The 20,173-nt window shown below is 40.3% G+C and overlaps 3 protein-coding genes across 9 annotated transcripts; 1 reads left to right on the plus strand and 2 right to left on the minus strand.

Moving 5' to 3' along the window:
• Positions 1–62: 62 nt before the first annotated feature.
• Positions 63–9,195, minus strand: LOC144035999 (mitochondrial import receptor subunit TOM40B). Of its 2 annotated transcripts, none has more exons than XM_077546207.1 (10): positions 9,059–9,195; positions 3,637–3,836; positions 3,386–3,453; positions 3,196–3,288; positions 3,003–3,104; positions 2,785–2,890; positions 1,979–2,101; positions 1,805–1,881; positions 1,620–1,722; positions 63–952 (listed from the first exon to the last, which is right to left on the minus strand). In XM_077546207.1, exons 1-10 carry the CDS (start codon positions 9,067–9,069, stop codon positions 810–812), a joined length of 1,026 nt encoding a protein of 341 aa, XP_077402333.1. In that variant the 5' UTR covers positions 9,070–9,195; the 3' UTR covers positions 63–809. The 2 variants fall into 2 exon arrangements, with proteins under 2 accessions (XP_077402333.1, XP_077402332.1); XM_077546206.1 differs by lacking the exon at positions 9,059–9,195 and adding an exon at positions 4,305–4,439.
• fdxacb1 (ferredoxin-fold anticodon binding domain containing 1) lies at positions 4,645–8,700 on the plus strand. Of its 3 annotated transcripts, none has more exons than XM_077546200.1 (6): positions 4,645–5,093; positions 5,182–5,338; positions 5,851–6,054; positions 6,145–6,303; positions 6,973–7,682; positions 7,761–8,700. In XM_077546200.1, the coding sequence occupies exons 1-6, from the start codon at positions 4,919–4,921 to the stop codon at positions 8,147–8,149; spliced, it is 1,794 nt and encodes a 597-aa protein (XP_077402326.1). In that variant the 5' UTR covers positions 4,645–4,918; the 3' UTR covers positions 8,150–8,700. The 3 variants fall into 3 exon arrangements, with proteins under 3 accessions (XP_077402326.1, XP_077402325.1, XP_077402327.1); XM_077546201.1 differs by having other exon boundaries at positions 4,647–4,665; positions 5,027–5,093; positions 6,973–8,700; XM_077546199.1 differs by having other exon boundaries at positions 6,973–8,700.
• tmem120aa (transmembrane protein 120Aa) lies at positions 6,926–19,914 on the minus strand. 4 transcript variants are annotated; one of them, XM_077546210.1, is made up of 14 exons: positions 19,768–19,914; positions 18,643–18,761; positions 18,410–18,541; positions 18,159–18,218; positions 17,993–18,088; positions 17,460–17,549; positions 16,828–16,893; positions 16,690–16,751; positions 16,514–16,606; positions 16,360–16,424; positions 15,267–15,335; positions 10,143–15,198; positions 9,059–9,530; positions 6,926–7,970 (listed from the first exon to the last, which is right to left on the minus strand). In XM_077546210.1, the coding sequence occupies exons 1-12, from the start codon at positions 19,840–19,842 to the stop codon at positions 15,085–15,087; spliced, it is 1,041 nt and encodes a 346-aa protein (XP_077402336.1). In that variant the 5' UTR covers positions 19,843–19,914; the 3' UTR covers positions 6,926–7,970; positions 9,059–9,530; positions 10,143–15,084. The 4 variants fall into 4 exon arrangements, with proteins under 4 accessions (XP_077402336.1, XP_077402337.1, XP_077402335.1 ...); XM_077546211.1 differs by having other exon boundaries at positions 6,926–7,962; positions 9,435–15,198; XM_077546209.1 differs by having other exon boundaries at positions 9,435–15,198.
• Between the last annotated feature and the right edge of the window lie 259 nt (positions 19,915–20,173).

Raw genomic sequence — 20,173 nt, forward strand, 5'->3', positions numbered from 1 at the left:
GCAGGCATACAATACATAATGTTATTGCTGGTGCATGTATCAAAAGAAAACAACAAGTTACATATGATATAAATAACATGGTTTAATAAATTAAGTCAAAAAATGCTTTTCCTTCCACATCCCACATGGTTAAATAAAATAAATAACACAATAAATATATCAATGATGACTGGAGTGTGCAATAGTGCATGTTGTATGATACAGAACAGCATTGCGCATACCTTCCAGAGAATTCAGTACTTGGTCCTCTTGGGTTGTATGTAACAGCACCTTTTGTATACTTTTACACTCGACTGAACCCACTTTTGAGTCCTTCTGTCCAATCCAAACCCAAACCCTTTATGTGAACATTTGATTTGGTTAATGCCAATGATCTGTACGTTTTATAATTTAAATACAATGATTGTGTTCAATTGCAGCAAAGTATGACACATCCCAGTGAAAATATCGAAATAATGTTGTTTTCTTTTTTTTACAAGTATAATCTCTTGTAAGAAAAATGTCCGCACTCGTAGATCCCTCATATCTGTGGTTGTGCCCCTCAAAAAGTCCACCTCGTAATTTCAGTTTAACAGGACGGCAATTTAATAAGAAATAAATAATCCCTCATCGTTTCAGAGGTAGATTGCAAGAGACGATGCACTGATTTCAGGAATTGTCCTGGGACTCGAGATCACGATACTGTGGTATTTCCCGGAGCAGACTCACTTTGAGGGATTGGGCCAGGATTCAGGAAGAAGCCATGGTGGCAGCTTTCTGTTTTCTTTTTTTCTTTTCTTACACGTCATTTGTCAATGTCAGCTGTCAGTCTATTGTCCCACATTGACACCGAGACCTACTTGCAATTTGTCACCGCGGTGGTTTACAAAGGCACCCATGATCAGGGTGGCGGGCAGCGGGCTCAGGCGCTTCTCCAGCACGCCCCCAATAATGCAGCGACTGTTAATCATACCTGCAAGCACACGACACATAGCTAACTTAAATTCAGGGATGTGATTTGACCAAAGTGAAATTATCTGAAAATTTAGCCGGGGGTCTGGGGGCCGCTGGCACCCAGCTAGGTCCAGGGTTCATGGGTTTTCCGTGTTTTTAAGTACTTTCAATGCACTCACATGACAAAGAAATAGACAAAACAACAGCATAAATTTTCAATGTATATTGAACTATCCCATATAAAATGGCAGTTTTAGTCAACTCAAAATCAGTCACATTCAAAAACATTGGACTGCCTTTGCTTTTAAAAACTATCACTGAGAATATCATCATATCTAACTAATGTGATTACTAAGTTAACACATAAATAATGTTGAAGAGTTCAAATTTCATGAACAAATAATTGTATCATGACCAAATGAAAAGTAACTCATATTAGAGCATACCACAAATGTCTTTGTTATAGCAGAAGATGTTATCTGTCGGAGTCATGTGCATACACAATGAACTACTAAAAAAAAAAAAATATAATAATAATAATAATTCGGAATTTTTTGGGGGGGGCGGGGGGGGGAGATAAAAAAAAAAGCGGAATTCCGCGAATTAGCGGAAAAATCACATCCCTGTAAATTATGCTCTTAAGATTTAAAAAAAAAAAATCAAACAAATACAATAAAAATGCAGACCTCGAAAGACCATGTTGGCCTCTGGTAGTTCCATCTGATACCCAAATGAGGTTGTGGTCTCCTGAGTCCTGGTACTGGCTTCAAATTCCACACCTACTTGGATCTAGTGAGCCCACAGACCACAAGAGTGCATTAGTACAAAAAAAATACTCACATTCATTTTTACGCCATATTACATCCAGCACCTGCTTGTTGGCTCGATGATAGTAGCTAGCATGGGCACCTCCTTTCCCGGCATTCAGTGTTGCCACCCAGTTTGGTCCTAGACACAAAAGAGGGTGAAAAAAAATGCTATGAGATCCACTGAGAGTTGACTCAATAGTACGGCTATATTGACTTAATACACAAGGAATTCCCACTTGTATATTGTCCAGCCAGTGTGAGGATTCCGCCCTCTTCTGCTCTGCCTCTGTGGTAGACCAGCTCGCCTCCTAACACCAGACCAGAGGACACACTCTGTAGAAAGTGAGCCACTAGGATAACTGCTCGGGAAAAAGACATACATAGAAAAAACGTAGATTAAAAAAAGAAGAAGAGTTGAATACTTGTACTGGTATTGGTCTGAAAAAAAAGTGATATCAAACATCCCTACTTTTAGTTTTAGTTCTAAAATAAAACTGCTGATAGGGCTGTGCAATTAATCAAAATTAAATTACAATTTCAATTATTACACTCCACAATTACAAAATTGGCATAATCACAAAAAAAAAAAAAGATTATTAATACAAATTTTGAGTTGTTTAAATGTATATATTTGCACTTTTTATTTTAAAAAAAATTATTTAATAAATCTTGTTTGGTCCAAAAGAAACTTTCATAATTATAGTGTCGTGTTTCAAAGAAATGTATTTTCTTATTTTGCACCAAAAAACAAATGTGCGTCCTAATCGTGATTACTCTTATTACCAAAACAGTCGTGATTATTATTTTCTTTATAACCGAGCAGAACTAAGTGCTGATATTAGAGTTGATTCTAATATATTCTAATAATCAAATGAAAGGACAATAATGTAGTTTGTAAACAAACACAGTGCAGCTCAGCTTCTGGCGTGTTTGACGTGTTATACATTGATGTAGTTTCATTGTTACATGACCATCTATAATGCTTTACACAACTGCTCTACTGGACAACATAAATTGTGCAGGTTAAAGTACTTTGTCTCACCTGATTCTCTAAGCACGTCTGGGTTAGCCACCGTCACGGCAGCAGTGAAGTCACTCCCCCTGTACTCCGTTTCAAACTGCCACGTTACAAATTGAGACTGTTGGGTCTAAAGCACAATAAACGAGTGGATCTGGATCAGTCAATGTTTTATGACAGAGTAAATTTTACTTTACAGGAGAGACAGAACAAAAGTTTTTTGTTGTTTTTTTTTTTTATACCTGGAAAACCGATCTGGCTCGTACACGCTCAGTGAGATGCAGCAAAGCATGAGCATTCAGACTGCCTGAGGAATCCATCTCACCAATTAAAGCGGGGGCATCCTAGTAGTAGACGAAGGATCGATATGCAAGTTGTGTGTGTGTGTGCCTTTACAAAGAATATACAACAATAGGAATTCATGCAAAACTGTACTTTGTCTTTGCTGTAGTCGTCAGACTGCAGGTGCTCCACATGGAATCGATAGTACGATGGGCTGACGGCACTGAGGTGGAGGGTATGACTGACCTGAAAACAAACAAAAAGTATGACATTTAATATTAAGCTACATTTTATATTGCAGTCACTGGCTACAAAATTCAAATTCAACCTTAACAAGCATCACCTTGAAGAAGCTGCTCAAAGTTTTATTGACAATCATCTTGACACCCTCAATCTGTTGAGGGAACACATCTAGGATGAGGAGAGGAAAATTAGTCATATAAGGTGAATTTATAGACAGGACCCAGTAGCCCTTTATAACCACATTTAGTAGCTTCAACTCAAGTTAAAATGGATGCGTCAATTCTTGTATGATCCAAGAAATGTATTAGTCCTGTTTAAAAAGGTAAAGTTGAAATTGTGTTGCAGGCAAACCTTTGCAACTCCTGTGTAGGGAGTGAAAGCTGCCTGGGTTAGGGAGTCGTCCATCCCTCCTCTCCCAGCGTGGTGGGCTGTACCAGTGAGCAGGATGCGCATCCCAGTGAGAAGGAGATGGGTCCGTAGAAAAAGGCCAGTTCTGGTGGCCCGGACCGGAAGACAAAGCCAATACACTGCCCATGGGGCTGCAACGCTTCCTGAAAAAAAAATGAAGCACACATTAAAAAAAATAAAATAAAATAACTTTTACTTAAACATCACAGTATTAGGTACACTGTAATAATTTAATGAGACCCAAAGATGAGCTTCATCAAAATCTATCCCTTGGACTGTTATATACAAGCATTTTTATGCAGCATCTTCATTACTTGAACTTGAATGTGCAGGTGTACCTAATGTTGTGGCTAGTATGTAAAGATGAACAGGGCAAATAAACGTGACAACAGTAAACTCGGTTTAAAAAACAACAACAACAATGCAAATGCAAATTTATGCTAGTATAGAAATTTGATCACAAACGCTGTCACATCAATGTGCAGCATTTAGAAAGGATGTTGAACTCGGATGCATCAGTACCGTTAGCTTGCATGACCTTAGCATCTGCGAAAGCAGACGCCTAAATCCTCTTTTTTTTCTGCTGACGACCTCAAACCGGATTAAAATACCTTAAATTCTTGGAAGAAACCGGGCGCGATACATTGGAACACTGCCAAGTTGAGTGAATACAAAGTGTCGCTAGAGAAAAAAAAAGAAGGAACTGATCCTCCAGCTGTTGTGTGTCACTGCATAACATGTCCCTAAGAAACATGAACTGAGGGCCTTCACCAGGTGTACCAGGTTTCAAAATAATATTTAAAAAAATATATGATTTGATTTTATTATAACTAAACAGTCTTAAATAAATGGTTTATATTTATATATGTTCTTTATTCTTAATTTTTAATTTAGGATTTTAATGTGAAAGTATTGGTTTTGGTCGGACTACTATAGTTGAAACACGGTATACCCACGCAGGCTGGACTGTAGGTGAGATTAATCTTGAGCTTTCGTGTCCTGATCGGCACCGTAAATCACGAGAAGGTCAGACCGTTTTAGCAACAAGACTGGAAAACTCGTTTTCATTTCTAAAACATCGCCCAAAACACCTGTTAATTAAGTCTGTTTAAAAACAGACTCCCACGCGCGGTTCTTTTTGCGACAAGAAAGGGGAGAATACTTTTTTAGAAACCTGTATGATCCTTTTTCTTGATCTCTAATTGTGATCCACGGATTTATAGAAATGTCTAGTCCAATGTCAATGTTGCTAGTGGGAGAAGGGAACTTCTCGTTTTCCGCTGCCTTGTGTCGCTCACCATCTGCGGTGAGCGTCACGGCCACTTGTCTGCAGCAGCAGCAGGAGGAGGCACTGCGGCAGGAAGGCGCACTCAATAACATGCAGACCATCAAGGACTCCGGTGAGGATTTGGATCGCTCAGCTTCTTGCATTACTCTAGTACTGTTTGGTTGCATATGTTGAATAATGTTATGTCTTTCTTTTTCCAGGTGGAAGGGTGCTTTTCGAGGTAGACAGCACAAAGCTTGGAGAATGCGCATCCCTGCAAGGGCATTTGTTTGACCGTGTGGTCTTTAACTTCCCACACTGCGGGAGAAAGAGTGGCGTTAAAAAGAACAGGCAACTTCTTAAAGAGTTCTTTCTCAGGTAAAATTGGATCCCAATGAGACTAAACTCATTTAGATTGAGGTTTTACAGCCATACATGCTTAGTTGCTTGAAATTTTCAGGAAAAACTACTACAACACCTGAACTTTACTTGAGGTTTATCAGAGGAATTTTAAATGATGGCCACCCATTTCTATGAGTTTGAATGAAGGTTAATTCTGAACACACAACCCATTTATAACTGTGTGCAAAAACATTAATTGTTATTTTTATTCCCCTCTCTAGAAGATAGATAGATACATACATACATACATACAAGCGCTGTTTATAATGAAGTTCCAATCCCACAGCGGTATCAGAAACTGTTTTATATATTTTTTAAAGCCATAATGCATTGTAGTCTATCAGTAACCTACGCTGCACTGAGGGAAAAAAAGTAGTAGTTATACTGTAAATGTGAAACATTAAATGTGGCGCAAATCCCTCCCCCCGTTTTTATCCAAACTGATCCAAATTCATCCAAATGTCCCTTTTGTATCATTACTCCTCCAGTTGCGTTGAGGTGTTAGCCGAAGACGGTGAAGTTCACGTTTCGCTGTGCAACGGACAGGGCGGGACGCCGGCCGACCAGCCCAGACGAGAGCGGCACAACAGCTGGCAAGTGGTCGCCATGGCAGCAGAGGCACGCCTCGTCCTCAGTGATGTCCGTCCTTTCGAGAGTGACAAATATCAAAGCTACAAGTGCACGGGATACAGGTAAGACATAAAGGTGAGTGTTTAAACAGGTAGGTTGTTGATTGAAAGTGGGATTGGATCTTTTTTGATTTCAGAGTTCTTTTTCCACAGGAGTCAAGATAAAGGATTCCATTTGGAGAATGCTTTGCTGCACGTGTTTACTCGCAGCACCCCTTTCAGCTGCCCGAAAGTCTTTCAAATGGAAGAAACTGTGGATGGAGAAAAAGTCCAGTACAACATACCAGCAGAGCTCAGTGATTACACGTCACGGTATTATAAGATGAACACTCTCTCATATTTTGTGTCGAGTGTGTGTGCACGTTTAGAAGGATTTCGTTGAAAGTAACGAAAAGATTTTGACGACACACTATGTCAGGGGTGGCCAAGTTCGGTCATCGACAGCCACTATCCAGCCTGTTTTCCATGTCTTCCTCCTTCAGCGCAGCTGATTCTAATGATCAGCTCATCAGCAAGCTTTGCAGAAGCCTGACAACGATCCTGATCATGAATCAGGTGTGTTAGTGGAGAGAAACATGGAAAACAGGCTGGATAGTGGCTCTCGAGGACCGAACTTGGCCACCCCTGCTCTATGTTAAAAACAAGCTGATTTCCCCTGAATTGAAAGCAGATTTGTGAATAATGATGAAACTTAGCTATATTCTAATGCTAATTGCTGCAAAACGGAAACAGATAGAAATATACTTTTTTTCCTGATGAAAGAAGGGACTAATCTTTCTTTTGGTAGGTTCCATGTTTTTATAGCAATAGAACACAATATTCTGTGGGCCTTGCAAAATCAGTCAAAATCCAGTAAAACAGCCAGGAGCAAAGGGGATCGCTTCAGTGAAAATGTCTGCCAGTGAATGAGTTAAAATGAGTTAATCACACAAGACCCAATTAAACGGTGTTTATTTACTGTCTTTCTGCTCTTTCTTTTAGGGGCTTTCTCACCTCTGATTCGGTCAGTCCCGTCAAATTGGTGCAAGATTTTCTCCTCGCAAGTTTACAGGAAAAGTGGGCGGTGTCCATGATGACAGAGACCCTTCCCCTCCTCCTCACGGCCAAGCGATTGCATTTGTGCTGCCCTGACATCGACCGCACACTGTTCTACTGGATTCACGCCTGTCAGAAAGAGCTGAACTGCGAGGCTTGTACATCCACAGACGAGTTGGAGGGTGAGGTTAGAGGGCCTCGTGTTATTTCACAGCAAGCGGACAAGGTGTTGAGTAGTGAGGGAGGGGATGCCATAAGGTCATTAAGCTCTGACGTTGACCGTGAGGGGGGAACGGCTCTTTATGTGTTGCGTCCGTCACTGCGCCCCCTGATGGAAGCCCTTGTCGCCAAGAAAGAAGAGCCAGAAATGGAAAATGAGCATGTTAAAAGAACGACTGTGGAGCATCGTGGGCACTGGAACGATGTGCCGAGCTTGCTGTTTGGCGTCAGTGGTCTGGTGTTCCGAAATGTTCCGATCAACCAGTGGGCTCTGCCTGCCTTCCACGAGCTCCTCTTTACTGGTGTTCTCCCTAAAAAGTACGAGCCATTAAAAGTTCTTGAGCAAACATTGGGAACGCTGCTGGCGCCCTACGGCGTCTCCATGGTTACCAAGCAGGAAGGTCTGCACCTGATGGCACAGCCAATGGGTTTCATCGGTAAGGTACTCGCAAATAACACCAGCGACGTCAGCCTCCTCAACGTGACTGTATCTTTAAATCTGGACCTCCTCGCAGTGCTCATGTTCTCACTCCCAGACTGGCGTCTGCTCTGGTCACGTGACCCACGCTTCTCGCAACAGTTTGTCGCACGGCCGACACCTGGGACACCTTTCATGGCATACTCCCTGTTTCCTGAGCTCTTCAGCTTTGACATCAGCTTTTGGACGGGGGCGGCGTGGGAGGAGAAGAAATTCCACGCGCTGGTCCGAGAGGCCTCCTGCGGGACTGTGGAGTATGTTAAACTCATTGATAAGTTCTCACACCCGGACCTGAGCCAGACCAGCTACTGCTACAGGCTGGTTTACCATTCACACGCACACGCATTGTCACACACTCAAGCCCTCCAGTTCCACAAATGCTTGGAGTCGTCGTTGTCCTCATGCTTGGAAGTCACAATTAGGTAGTAGCTAGTGTTCCTCGGTTTGGCTACTAAATGTAATTTATTTTGAGATAGTTTTAACTACCTGAAAATTAGAATCTTAATGAGTCAAATGTTGCGAACAATAAGTTTCATTTTTTTTTTTTCTCAGTTTCATTTTGACTGAACACACTTCATTGATCCAAGGCACATTTTCCATTAGAAGAATCTCAGTTTTTTGTGTGTGTCTGTGGTGCATAATGGTTGGGAATCACTGCTCTAAAGCTATTTGGTGCAAATATAGAGGAAGTAAGACATGAGTGCCAGTGTTTTGTTCATATATTTATTAATCAATGTTATTTGACTTTGAGCCAAAATTATGACAAATGTAAGTTCAGTGCATCGTACAATATATGCAATAAAACAAAGAAGGGCATATTACGTAATAAGTTAGAATTTATAGCAACATGTTACATCCAAAAATTGCAAATTGCTTGACACGATGAAAACAACGAACAAATGCAAACACCATGCATTATGTAAACTGCAGTACTGTACATAGTCATTTGTTTACAATAAATGAAGTACTTGAAGTGATTAGTATGCTTGTGTTGTGTTATGTCATAGCTACACTTCACATAGCTACAAAAAAAAGGCTCTAACATAACGTCAACCATTTGGATTACACACACTTTTGTTGTAGTATCCAACAGCGTAAATCAGTTAATATGGTGTTTTAATAAAAATGTTTAGCAATGATGAAAACTCATTGTTTTTCGTTGTCTATTGTTTGATGAATTTCCGTGTTCAAAAGAAATGTTCTAATCAATTAGAGTGTTAAGCTGCATCACGAAATGTGTAAATAAACGTTTCAATGCAAGTGTGACGATCCTGTACGTTCCATCTATTGACCAATCAACCCCCTACTTAAGGGGGTAAGGGGAAGCGTACGTACCCCGCCGTCATCCCTCAGGTCGCGTGACAGCGTCTGCCCCGGAGGCCGCTGTCACTCAGCACCACTCCTTCATTTCCTGCCTTTCATGATTGGACAAACGGATTAATCCAGGTGTGCATGACCTCAGTAACCACGACGACAACGGCCAGACACACCTGGAGTAATCAGTTTGTCCAATCATGAAAGTAGTATTGAGTTCAGGAAGTAGTGGATTTGTACCATTTTACCATTATTTTTTAGTCATTTACAATCAATCAGTTTCATTAAAAAATATATATCAGATGGATCAGATTGAGAAAAAGTGTCTAGATCAATAATGAATGTTGGCCGGTGGTCCACACTTTGCGTGACATGAAGGTATCTGTTGAGTACTCACATTAGCAGGACGCCGCAGCCACGTTTATGTATTTTTCTTCGCTTTGGTATGTGGACATCTTCCAAGTAGGAAATTTGAACTAAACTCCATCCAAGCCTGCATGGACAAAAGAAAACGACATGTCAAACGCTCCATGGCTAATTGAGAAGGCAGACACGACTTAAATGATTGAAAGAAAAGCTTCCTAACAAGTGTAAGGCACTGCAATAAGTCAAAAACGTACGTTTAATGTTTTATTGGCAAAATGGTGCTGGAATATAAATGTGTCTGTCTTTTGTACCCATCTGCTTACCAAGCAGCACACATGACAAAATTGTAAAATAAATAAATTATATAAATCTATGTTAATAAGTGCAGCTGTGAACTTCCAATGAAGGTTTGCAGAGAGAATCCTGACATACAGAAGGTCATGTTTGGAACTTGCCAACCCCCTCTATAACTTGAGTGACGACCTCAAGCGATCAGTTGAAGTTTATTGTAAATAATGATAAAGCAGAGAATTACACATTGTGGATATAACTGCACACCGGATAACTTTATCGGATGAAGCTGCACTAGCTCAAAGCTAATGCACAACATATAATACAACATACAGGCAAATGAAACTCGCATCAATGTTGTGGTGCGAATACCCCTTAAACACAAACACTCGTGCGAAGAATGACTTATTTTACTGCAGGTTACGACCATCTTTGTGTATAGACGTACCACTGATCTGAATATATGACTGGATAGCCGATAGCCCATACAAGGCCGTGCAAGCCGTTGAAGCGACAGGGCGGCCATCTTGCTCCTCCCATCTCGCGAGCAGACTGCTGTATAAACTATATGGTATATTTACAGTATGCAGTAGTATAGGGCTGAGGGCGGGGGTGGCGGTGGTTGTGGGGTGGGTTTTTTTTTTGTGGCTTGGTGGTCACAATTTTTTAACAGGTAATTTTTTTTATTTTTTTTAAATTAACAAGTGGACGGTATGTGCAGCTATGAAGACCCCCTTTTCCTGTTATCGCTCAGATAAGACCCCAATATTAGATTTGGCTGAGACATATTTTGTTGAATTACAGTTATAATTCTTTAATTAAAAAAAATAATACAAGTTTCCTCCTGTAAACATCATTAAGCATATAATTCATACATGTATTTAAGGCAAGTTGTAAATGTCTGAAGTCATCTTGTTTATAAAAAAAACCCCAGCTATTTCTACTAAGTACTGTCTCAAATGTTCTCCAATTTCCGTATGCCGAGAAACGTTTCTTGGGAGGAGCAACATGGCGGCCGTGCGGCTTCAAAAGTCTTGGCCTATCGGCTATCCAGTCATATATTCAGATTAGTAAAACGCATGCATGTATACTTCCCCCTGGTGGCCAAATCACACACATTTTAAGGAGTTACAAAATCATGATGCACAAACTGTGGCAAATTTCTTTACTTTCCCTTTCAATTATGTTATTGCAATATCAAGTACAATATTGGTTAGTACTGTTAGCACTATTTTTTAATTGGCCATAAGCTAACAAAGAGCAATTTGTTTTAATATGTTTTATGTAGTCGTGCACTTTTTGGACATCTAGGAGACATTCAAATTTTTTGCGGACCCCCAAGTTACGACTTTGGGGACGCCAGTCTAAAGGCCTGACTGAGCGAGACAGTACAGCCACACACGCATTACACTATACAATAATATGCTATGGTTATCCAAAGTCAATAGAAGAAAAAATATCATGTTGGACTGTATGGATGAAAACTCCTTTAGGGGGACTATATTTTAGATTGAGCTAATAAATGAAGAAGTCAGATTATGTAAATGTGCAAAACAAAGTAAAGAAAAAAAACATTTGCAGAGTTATTAATTATATGTTCCCTTTTGATTTGAATCAATGAATAACTGGCAAAAAGTAAATACAAAAAAACACACAAATCAGTCAAAAATATTCCTGTGAGCAATGTTTTGTCTACACTGTTTGTTCAAATATCCGTTATACTTAATTCGTTATTTTTGTTTAAACGCCAGCATAGCAGTGCTTGTTGTGAAGCCCTAAATACAAAATTATTTATTATGCAATAATTTCATCATTTCCATGAGCTGTTTATATTTTAATACCACGAGCGTTAAAAAAAAAAAAAAAGTCAGTGGCACACAGGCTGCTCCAAAATGCAGTTTGATGGTTCAACAAGAGTATAGAGAATAGTCGGTGCTTGGTTAGGTGGTGTGTCCTGCTGGGGCATACTGCTAAAATAAAGATGAATTTCTACCCACCCCCCACTCGGGGGGGTCCATGATGGTTTCAGTCTCATTATACAAGTGGATGCAATCATGTGCCCCCTTCTTATTAAATTATGCATATTTCATTGTGCTCTGCTCACAGTTCACATGAGTGCGAGTTTGGAGCACCGTTGTGGGACTTGACTTGCTAATAACGGAGGGGAAGTGTGTGTGTGTGTGTGGGGGGGGCGTTCTTAGCATTAACACTTGTTTTCTAGAGGGGTTAATTTGACTCGATCATTTAGCTAAAATGAATGATGACATCCATCCCCTCTGATTGGCATCATTAGAAGCAAACTTAAGTCCTCAGAGGGCCATGTTAAATTTCAGGAAAAGAGATGATGCAACACTCAAACAAATGTCGATCACGTATATGATTAGCATTTGCCCCCGTAAAAAAAATTCCTCCAAAGAACTTCAAATGGCGGGTCTATGAAACTAATGAGCTTACTTACGCAGACGGTCATGGGAAACCTTAATAGAATTGTATTAAGTTAGGGGGAGAAAATAATCAGAATACTTTGGTTAAAACATTTTATACAGAAAAAGAAAATACAATAATAAAAAATATAATGTTTTATATTTCTCTGAAAGCCCTCAATTGGATTTATGAAAAAATGGCTTATAAATAATAAAAACTAATATGAAATACTGTTGTTGTCGCCACTTGCAGCTTGCCCCATAAATATAAATGCTGGAAATAATATTCTTTACTCTACAAGAAAACAAAATACATCATAAGCTTACATAAATCTCGTTTGTCACTTGGAGGAACTAAAAAATAATAATAAAGCAAATGGAATCGAAGTGGTCGAGAAAACGTAGATGGGTGAGTTCTAATAAAGAAATCAATGCTAGAGCACCAGTGAGTGAAAAAAAGGTTCCCCACCCGCAAGAAATCAATGTGGGAGAAAATATGGTGTTGACTTATTGTAGTCCATCTCAAATGTGTTCTTCCACTCCTACCTCCTCCAAGCACGATCTTACCACAAAGCTGCAAGCGTGCAATTGTTCAACTCATCTTTGATTGATTTAGACTTAAGCGGCCTGTCCCAAGACTTTTGTCCACATAGCGCACGGACGGCCTCTGATCCTCTTCTTAATCAAAGGCTCGTCTCGGTCCCCTTCTGGGCTTCACTTCTTCCTTCTTCTGCTTTAATCATGCCTGTGATAGAAGCATATCACCTCCCAGAGGAAGCGCGTGCGTGTGTGACCCGCTCCAGATAACAAGCCTCCCTGGTATCTGTCGCCTGCAGGAAGGCCAGTTAGCTTGAAGGCTGAGGTGGAATAAAGCTGCGGCCCGGCTCTTTTTACACTGGCTTGTGGCGTACTCTCGAGGGGGAAATCACATTATGGTGTAAGGCTGTTGTTACTTTGCTTTTTTTTGTGTGTGTTCAGGAACGACGCAAAAGTTTTGAGTTTTGTTGCTTTATTTAGGTAAATGGCACCATCTTGTAGCATTTTGGTTGCCAATGAACGAAGTTCAAATGATTTAGTGCTTCATTTAGACAAAAGTAGTGCTTTGGCACCATCTGGGGGCATTCTGGGGCTACGAAACGAAAGTTAAAAGTGAATGGAGGCACTTCATTTAGACAAAAGTAGTACTGTGGTTCCATCTTGTGACACATTTGTACCAGGGCCTATGTTGAAGTTTATTGAGGGGCTTCGTTCAGACAAAAGCTGTGCTTTGCTGCTGCCCTAGGGCATTTTGGTGCTGAGGAACTATGTTGGAGAGACTTGAAGAGCTCCATTTAGACAAAAGAGGTATTTTTGGTGCCATCTTAGTGCTACGGAAATACTGCATTTTGAAGTAAATTGAGTTTTAGTTTGATAGAAGTTGTACTTTGGTGCCAAGAAACTATGTTGGAATTAATTGAGGTGTTTTATTGATACAAAAGTGGTGCCAAGAAACACAAAGTGAACAGAGACTCTCCATTTATACAAAAGTAGTGCTTTGGCACCATTTTGGGGCATTCTGGGGCTAGGAAACTAAGTTAAAAGTGAATGGAGGCACTTCATTTAGACAAAAATAGTACTGTGGTTCCATCTTGTGACACATTTGTTTTGTACCAGGGCCTATGTTGAAGTTTATTGAGGGGCTTCATTTAGACAAAAGCTGTGCTTTGCTGTTGCCCTAGGAACTATGTTGGAGGGACTTGAAGAGCTCCATTTAGACAAAAGAGGTGTTTTTGGTGCCATCTTAGTGCTACGGAAATACTGCATTTTGAAGTAAATTGAGTTTTAGTTTGATAGAAGTTGTACTTTGGTGCCAAGAAACTATGTTAGAATTAATTGAGGTGTTTTATTGATACAAAAGTAGTGCCAAGAAACACAAAGTGAACCGAGGCTCTCCATTTATACAAAAGTAGTGCTTTGCAACCATTTTGTGGCATCTTGGAGCTTCATAGACTATAGTAAGCGCTTTGACGCCAAGAAACTATGTTGAAGTGATCATCATAATTGCATTACCGCAGTACCAGCCATCCATTTTTCCCAGTGAAGCTGTGGCGTAAGCTCGTGTTTATTTTCTATTAAATAAATAACAGCTTAGCATATTGACCTACATATTGTATTGTTTAAAAAACAAAATGGCATGAGGAGACATTTTGGCAGGGGCCCCTCCCCGTCCCTTATATACAGTTTCTCCTTGGGCTCCTGGCTCGTTCCCCTCGCAGCTCGTAATGAGGCACATGAAAGCGTGAAAAGCCTCCACCACTCTCGCCCTGCAGCCCTGACGCATCGGTTGGTTCGCATACTCCTCTTTCTTCTTCTTCAGGAAGTTGCGCCGCAGCAAATTGGGCATAACGCCGCTTTTCATTTCTAACTTTCAAGCTGTGGTTTGCCTGTGTTCTTATGGCACCTCTTTTCATGTCTTTGAGCGGAGTCAAATGTTTAAATCATAAAGTGGAGGTCGGAGGGTGCAGTCACACGGGAATATCGCGATTGTGACAATTCTTGTGCCTGGCACGTTTGCAAAAAAGAGAATCCTAAAAAAAAAACGATATCATTTTAATAAATGACTAATTGAATAGTTAGAATACTTATTGTACTGTTCCTAATATATAAATCTGAATGGGTTGAGTGACTGAGAGCAAAATGTGAGGCAGTGTCTCAACGCCGCCACCTTGTGGACATTTTATGGCACTAAAGCAAAGTGCTTTGCTTTTATTTAGCATGTCTTGAAGGCAAAGAACCCATGCGACAAACTTTGAATAACGCACATGCTTTTGTGACGTATCCTGAGTCATACTGACGAATTCCATCCACAGTAAGTAGACGTGTGTAACATTCTCCTAAAAACCCACAACCAATGAGCGACACTCGCTGAGTGACGACATAAGTGGGCAGAAAAATGGAGGTCGGGAAAGGGGTACAAACGCTCAAGTCCTATAAGGATTTGGGCTTGTCTTGGTTCATCATGTACTTGTGGTAGACCACCCCCAGCGTGGTGAAGAAGTTGCCCAGGAACAGCGTCATGTAGGAGCAGCCGCACATTGCCACCTGGATCGCCACCATTTTGTTTTCAAGTTAGACTGCGTTTGAATGTGAAATGTTTCCAGGCTGCTCACCTGCCACTCTTTGCACTCTGGGAGTTGGAACATCTTGAAAAGTGTGACGCCGTTGTACAGCTGCCAGAACTGTGAGGATGAAGTGCGACAACTTGTTTCATTTTCATCTCATTTAAATGGGATGTATGAAAAATGAGGCTCTTTAACCAAACACATAACCTTAGCGCCTGCTAGCTTAATGCTAACAAATAATGGGAAACACCATAGATGGGTTACTGAATAGCATCAGTGTTATAACAGTAACTAACGCTTGTTTTGTTTTTTTACGTACTGTATATCCATAAGTATGTTTTATACTGCCCCCCTGTGGCCATGGGACGCACATCAGAATGAATTCACAAATAATTCACTGTATTGATGACACACACAAAAATGCAGCAAAAATTCCTGTACTGTTAAGCTTAAATGTGTCATTATAATATGCTTTTATAAAGTACAGTATTTCCTCATAACAAAACTTTTTTGGGGGTGGGGGAGTGGAGGCTAGAACAGATTAACTCATTCACTCGCAGCCATTTTCACTAAACCCCTTTCGCTCCCGGCTGTTTTACTGGATTTTGACAGATTTTGCAAGGCCCACAGAATATTGTGTTCTACTGCTATAAAAACATGGAACCCACCAAAATAAAGATTAGAGTCTCTTCTTTCATCAGGGAAAAAAGTACATTTGTATCGGTTCCCGTTTTGCAGCAATTAGCATTAGAATATAGCTAAGTTTGATCATTATTCACATTCCTGGTGAAAACATTGTCAAAAAGAGCTTGTTGTACTGCCATCTGCTGGCCGTTTTTGGCAATAACTACAATTACTTTAAGCCACATCTTCATGTCAGAAGCTGCAACAAAGCTTTTTGTATGCTCTTGGATTAAAAAATAACAACATTAAAAACGTATAATTAGGTTTTTGGGAGTGAAGGACAAAGTATTAAAAAGCGTAATTACACATTTTTGGGGTTTGAATTTCAATGGAGAGACATAATTTGAGACACAACGTTTTTGCGTTATGTGCATGATCACGCACCAAATTAAACTTGCACCTCAAGGCGCGCTGTACCATATATGTCAATTCCTTTAAGAGAGCGAATTCAACTCACTTGACCGAAGAACAAGAATGGCAGCAGAAAGGTGAGCCCCCTCCACATCCATGACTGGAAACCCTCTGAAGTAACAAAGAGAAAAAATCATCAGCAGATGGTCACTATGCGGTGCCAGACAGTGTCGGAGTCAGAATTGTGTTGTGAAACTAACCAACAGTGAGGTCCATGTTGTGTCGTTCTCCGAGGGCTCGTAGTCTGTACAAGCATCCACTCTGGTAGTAATACTGCAAAAACTGGACAAAGCCTACAGAGTGGGGAGAAGACCAATCACACACACAGAAGTGCGGTCCGCATGTCCAAGTAGTTTAATGGTGTGGGCTGCTTTACTTTGGTACAAGCAGTAGGAGAGGAACTGGTTGCGAAACATTTGGTACAGAGTCCCCTCGGGCCTGCCAGCAGAGGCGACCAAAGTGTTACGAAAGGGCGGGGCTTGACTTGTTGGCGGTGAATTTGGCGAGGACTCACCATGTCAGCATGACCCCAGACAGGAAAGTTGACACGTAGTGGTGGAAAACCCACCAGCCTCGGATCCTGTAAGCAGATGACAGTTAGGAACCAAAACAGCTGGCCACGACGCTCAACATGATTTTGGAAACATGGCAGATATGAGTTATTCAACTAGTATTTGACAGTTTTAATACACAAAGAGCCCATCCATCCATCAATTTTCTACACTCATTGTGTATTATGGTCTCAGGCCCCAGAAGAGCAAAGTAGTTGCACAACTGTACACACCCTCTTTTGAGTATGTGGCTGTTCAGAATTAACCAATCAGAATCAAGTTCATGTCAAATGTGAGTCAGACGCCATTTAAGTGCCTTTGATTAAGCCCAAATAAAGTTTAGTTGTTCTAGCAAGTTTATATTTAAATTAGTCTCAGTGTAATACTTTTCAAAGAACATTATTGAAGAATTGAAATGTTAGGCCATAATATTCTCACAATTTCATTCAAGTGTTAACAAATACATAAATAATAATTAGAATTAATAATAATACAATCTAATTATACACGTTGTACCGATTTGCTACATATAAGGGGGTATATAAGAATAAGGGGTAGGACTAGTTTTTTGCTTGCATTTTATTGACTCGTGCACCTTGAGCCGTTGTTGATGAGGATGCTCTCGCGGATGGTGAGCGTGCAGTAGTACCACACCAGGAGGAAGTTGAAAAGGGCGTCTAGGGCTCTGGAAGGAAAAAAAAAAACAAGAAAGAAAGCTGAATTGCAGTTGTTGCTAAACTGCACACTGGTTAAATTTGTGTCAAGTTTGGATGAAAACTGAACAAAATCAATTACACTTTGTGGATTCTAAAACACGTTAACTTTGTCTTACGAACGTTTGCTAGCTTAATGATAGCACACAATGTAAAACATCATAGACAGGCTAATGAAACAATGGTGGAGACCGTTGTAATTATAAAATAATTATAATATTTGAAAGAAGCGGTAGAAACACATGCAAAATGAAGATGTACATAATATCATGCATCTTAGCTGCAGTCATCTTCTGGGTTTTACCATCAAATCCACATGTATATAGTATGTCTGTATTCATTGTACTGCCCCCTGGTGGCCATGGTACTCATACCAGAATGAGCAGCACAATGACGACACGGCTGTATTTCTTACCTGTAGCTGAACAAAAAGCGACACGAAAAAGAGAAGAGGAAGAGGATGACCGTGAGGACCAGCTTGAATTTCTCGTATTCATCCTTGTAGGCAAATCTGTACAGCACAGAAGAGGTTAGGACGTCAGCACGGGACGACGGTCACCGTGACAACAGGCGGGACTTACTTTGATTGCTTATTGAGGAGCGTGACATTGACATTTCCTAAAACAAGAGTGAGGTACAACCTGAAACGGGGAAATAAAAGCGACTTAATAAGTTATACAGCCGTACATTGACCTCCGCGTATCATATAGTCTTTTATTGGAGTCACGGAATGAATTCAACTCGTAAGTGACGGTAGCACTTGACTCGACACATGTAAATTAACACTAATCGTTGACCGTCGCTCAAAACATATAATGAAAGAGAAGCAAACCCGTTTTTCTTTGGCAGAAAAGCTTCCATCTCAGAGAAGGCGTCAGCTCGCTCGTCGACTGCCACCTGGATGTCGGCGATGGAGTCCACATCCTCCGGACTTAATTTTTGCTCCGGGTGCTTGGCTTTGCATCTAAGAATGGGAAAGCACTTGTGCGTGTCCCAACATTTTGTTTCATTTGGTAGTAATGTGTTGCTGCTCATCTGATGAACAAGGGAGACAAGCCTACTTACTGTTCAAGCGATGACAAAAGGTCCTTCACCTTCTTACGGTGACGCGAGATGGCCGAAGTGCAGCTGTTTTGCAATTTGGTGACTTCTTCAAGCTTCGCTCTGTACAGACGATGCGTGTCCTGAGGAGCAAACTGCACATTATTACTTTTGTCACAGTCACAGTTTTAGCCATCCATTTTTTATAGTGCTTGTACTAGGGTGGAACATTGCTGTTGAGTAACAAGTCACAATCTGATATTTTCTGATTATACTTCCAATGAAAGTGATCTGTGATTATAAATTGGAAATGTAAATACAGAATATTAAAAACTATGATCCCAAAATACTTTTAATATCATTTCAAACTCATTTTTACATTACCATTAAAAAGACATGGTTTACAGATTATTCAAACTCTCAGTCGAGATGCATCACTTCAACAAGATTTCCTTGATATCAAGTATACTACTTTGCTATTACCCAGGGCTTTGGCGCCATCTTATGGCGCTACAGGAAGAGCACCCCAAAAAAACAGTGTGGAATTTGTTAATAGCTAATGACAAAAAAATATATACAAAAGTATTCAGTATGAAATTGGTCAATGTTAAGTCAATATTGCCTGATTATATTCTGCTTTAAAAAAAAAAAAAAAAGAGTCTTATTCTGCATATTTACGTGACCGGGCTGGTTAAACAAATAATTTAAAACATTATTACGACGGTCTCCACATACGGCATTTCTTAATAACCGTTTTTCATTAAACTGTTTAACATTTATAGCCGACATGTGTTTTCCTTCAAATAGTTTGTTGTTACGAGCACCGACATACGTACTTCCTGGTTACGTCGCTAATTTAGGAATGTTAAAACCGTCGTAAAGCGAGGACCTGTGGAAAATGTAGCTAGCTCTAAACGTGACCATTGCGTTTTTGTTAAACTCTTAACATCATTTGATCTCTTGTATGTTTTATTACTACTTAACATGTGGTCTAAAGGCACAACAACAAGCGGTTAAAGAAGAAAAATAACGTAATTAAAAGACAAGGATCACGGCGACGCCTCCTAGCTTGCTAGCCTCCGGGCTCCTTCTGTTGACGTTTGACTACATTACAACGGGTACAAATGACAAAAGGTGAAAAGAACTCACCTGAATTTGTTGATAGTCCTTCTCTAAATCACCCCACTCGCGAAAACACTCCGACACGCCGGACGGACTGAACATTTCGGCTCCGACTCGAAGGATGTAGTGCGTCGGGGGGAAACGTCAGGGAGTTGTGAAAGTGGGCAACAGTTGCTGCTCGGTGTCAAGTAACTCATTCAAAATCCTATTATAGCTTTCACAATAAAATCTAAACTCTTTTCTTTCAAAGTCTACTTTTCTGTCATTTTAGAACCCCAAATATCTTACAAACACCATTGCTCATGTATGTAAAAGCGTTCTTTTGTCTACCATATAATTGAACATGTTATTGTTTTTTTTGTTTTTTTTAAAGTTATTATTTTCCGTTTTTTTTAAAAGCTAACTTTACATACTGGCAAAATCGCCACGCGAA

Source organism: Vanacampus margaritifer, chromosome 16 (genome assembly GCF_051991255.1).
Source record: "Vanacampus margaritifer isolate UIUO_Vmar chromosome 16, RoL_Vmar_1.0, whole genome shotgun sequence".
NCBI lineage: Eukaryota > Metazoa > Chordata > Actinopteri > Syngnathiformes > Syngnathidae > Vanacampus > Vanacampus margaritifer.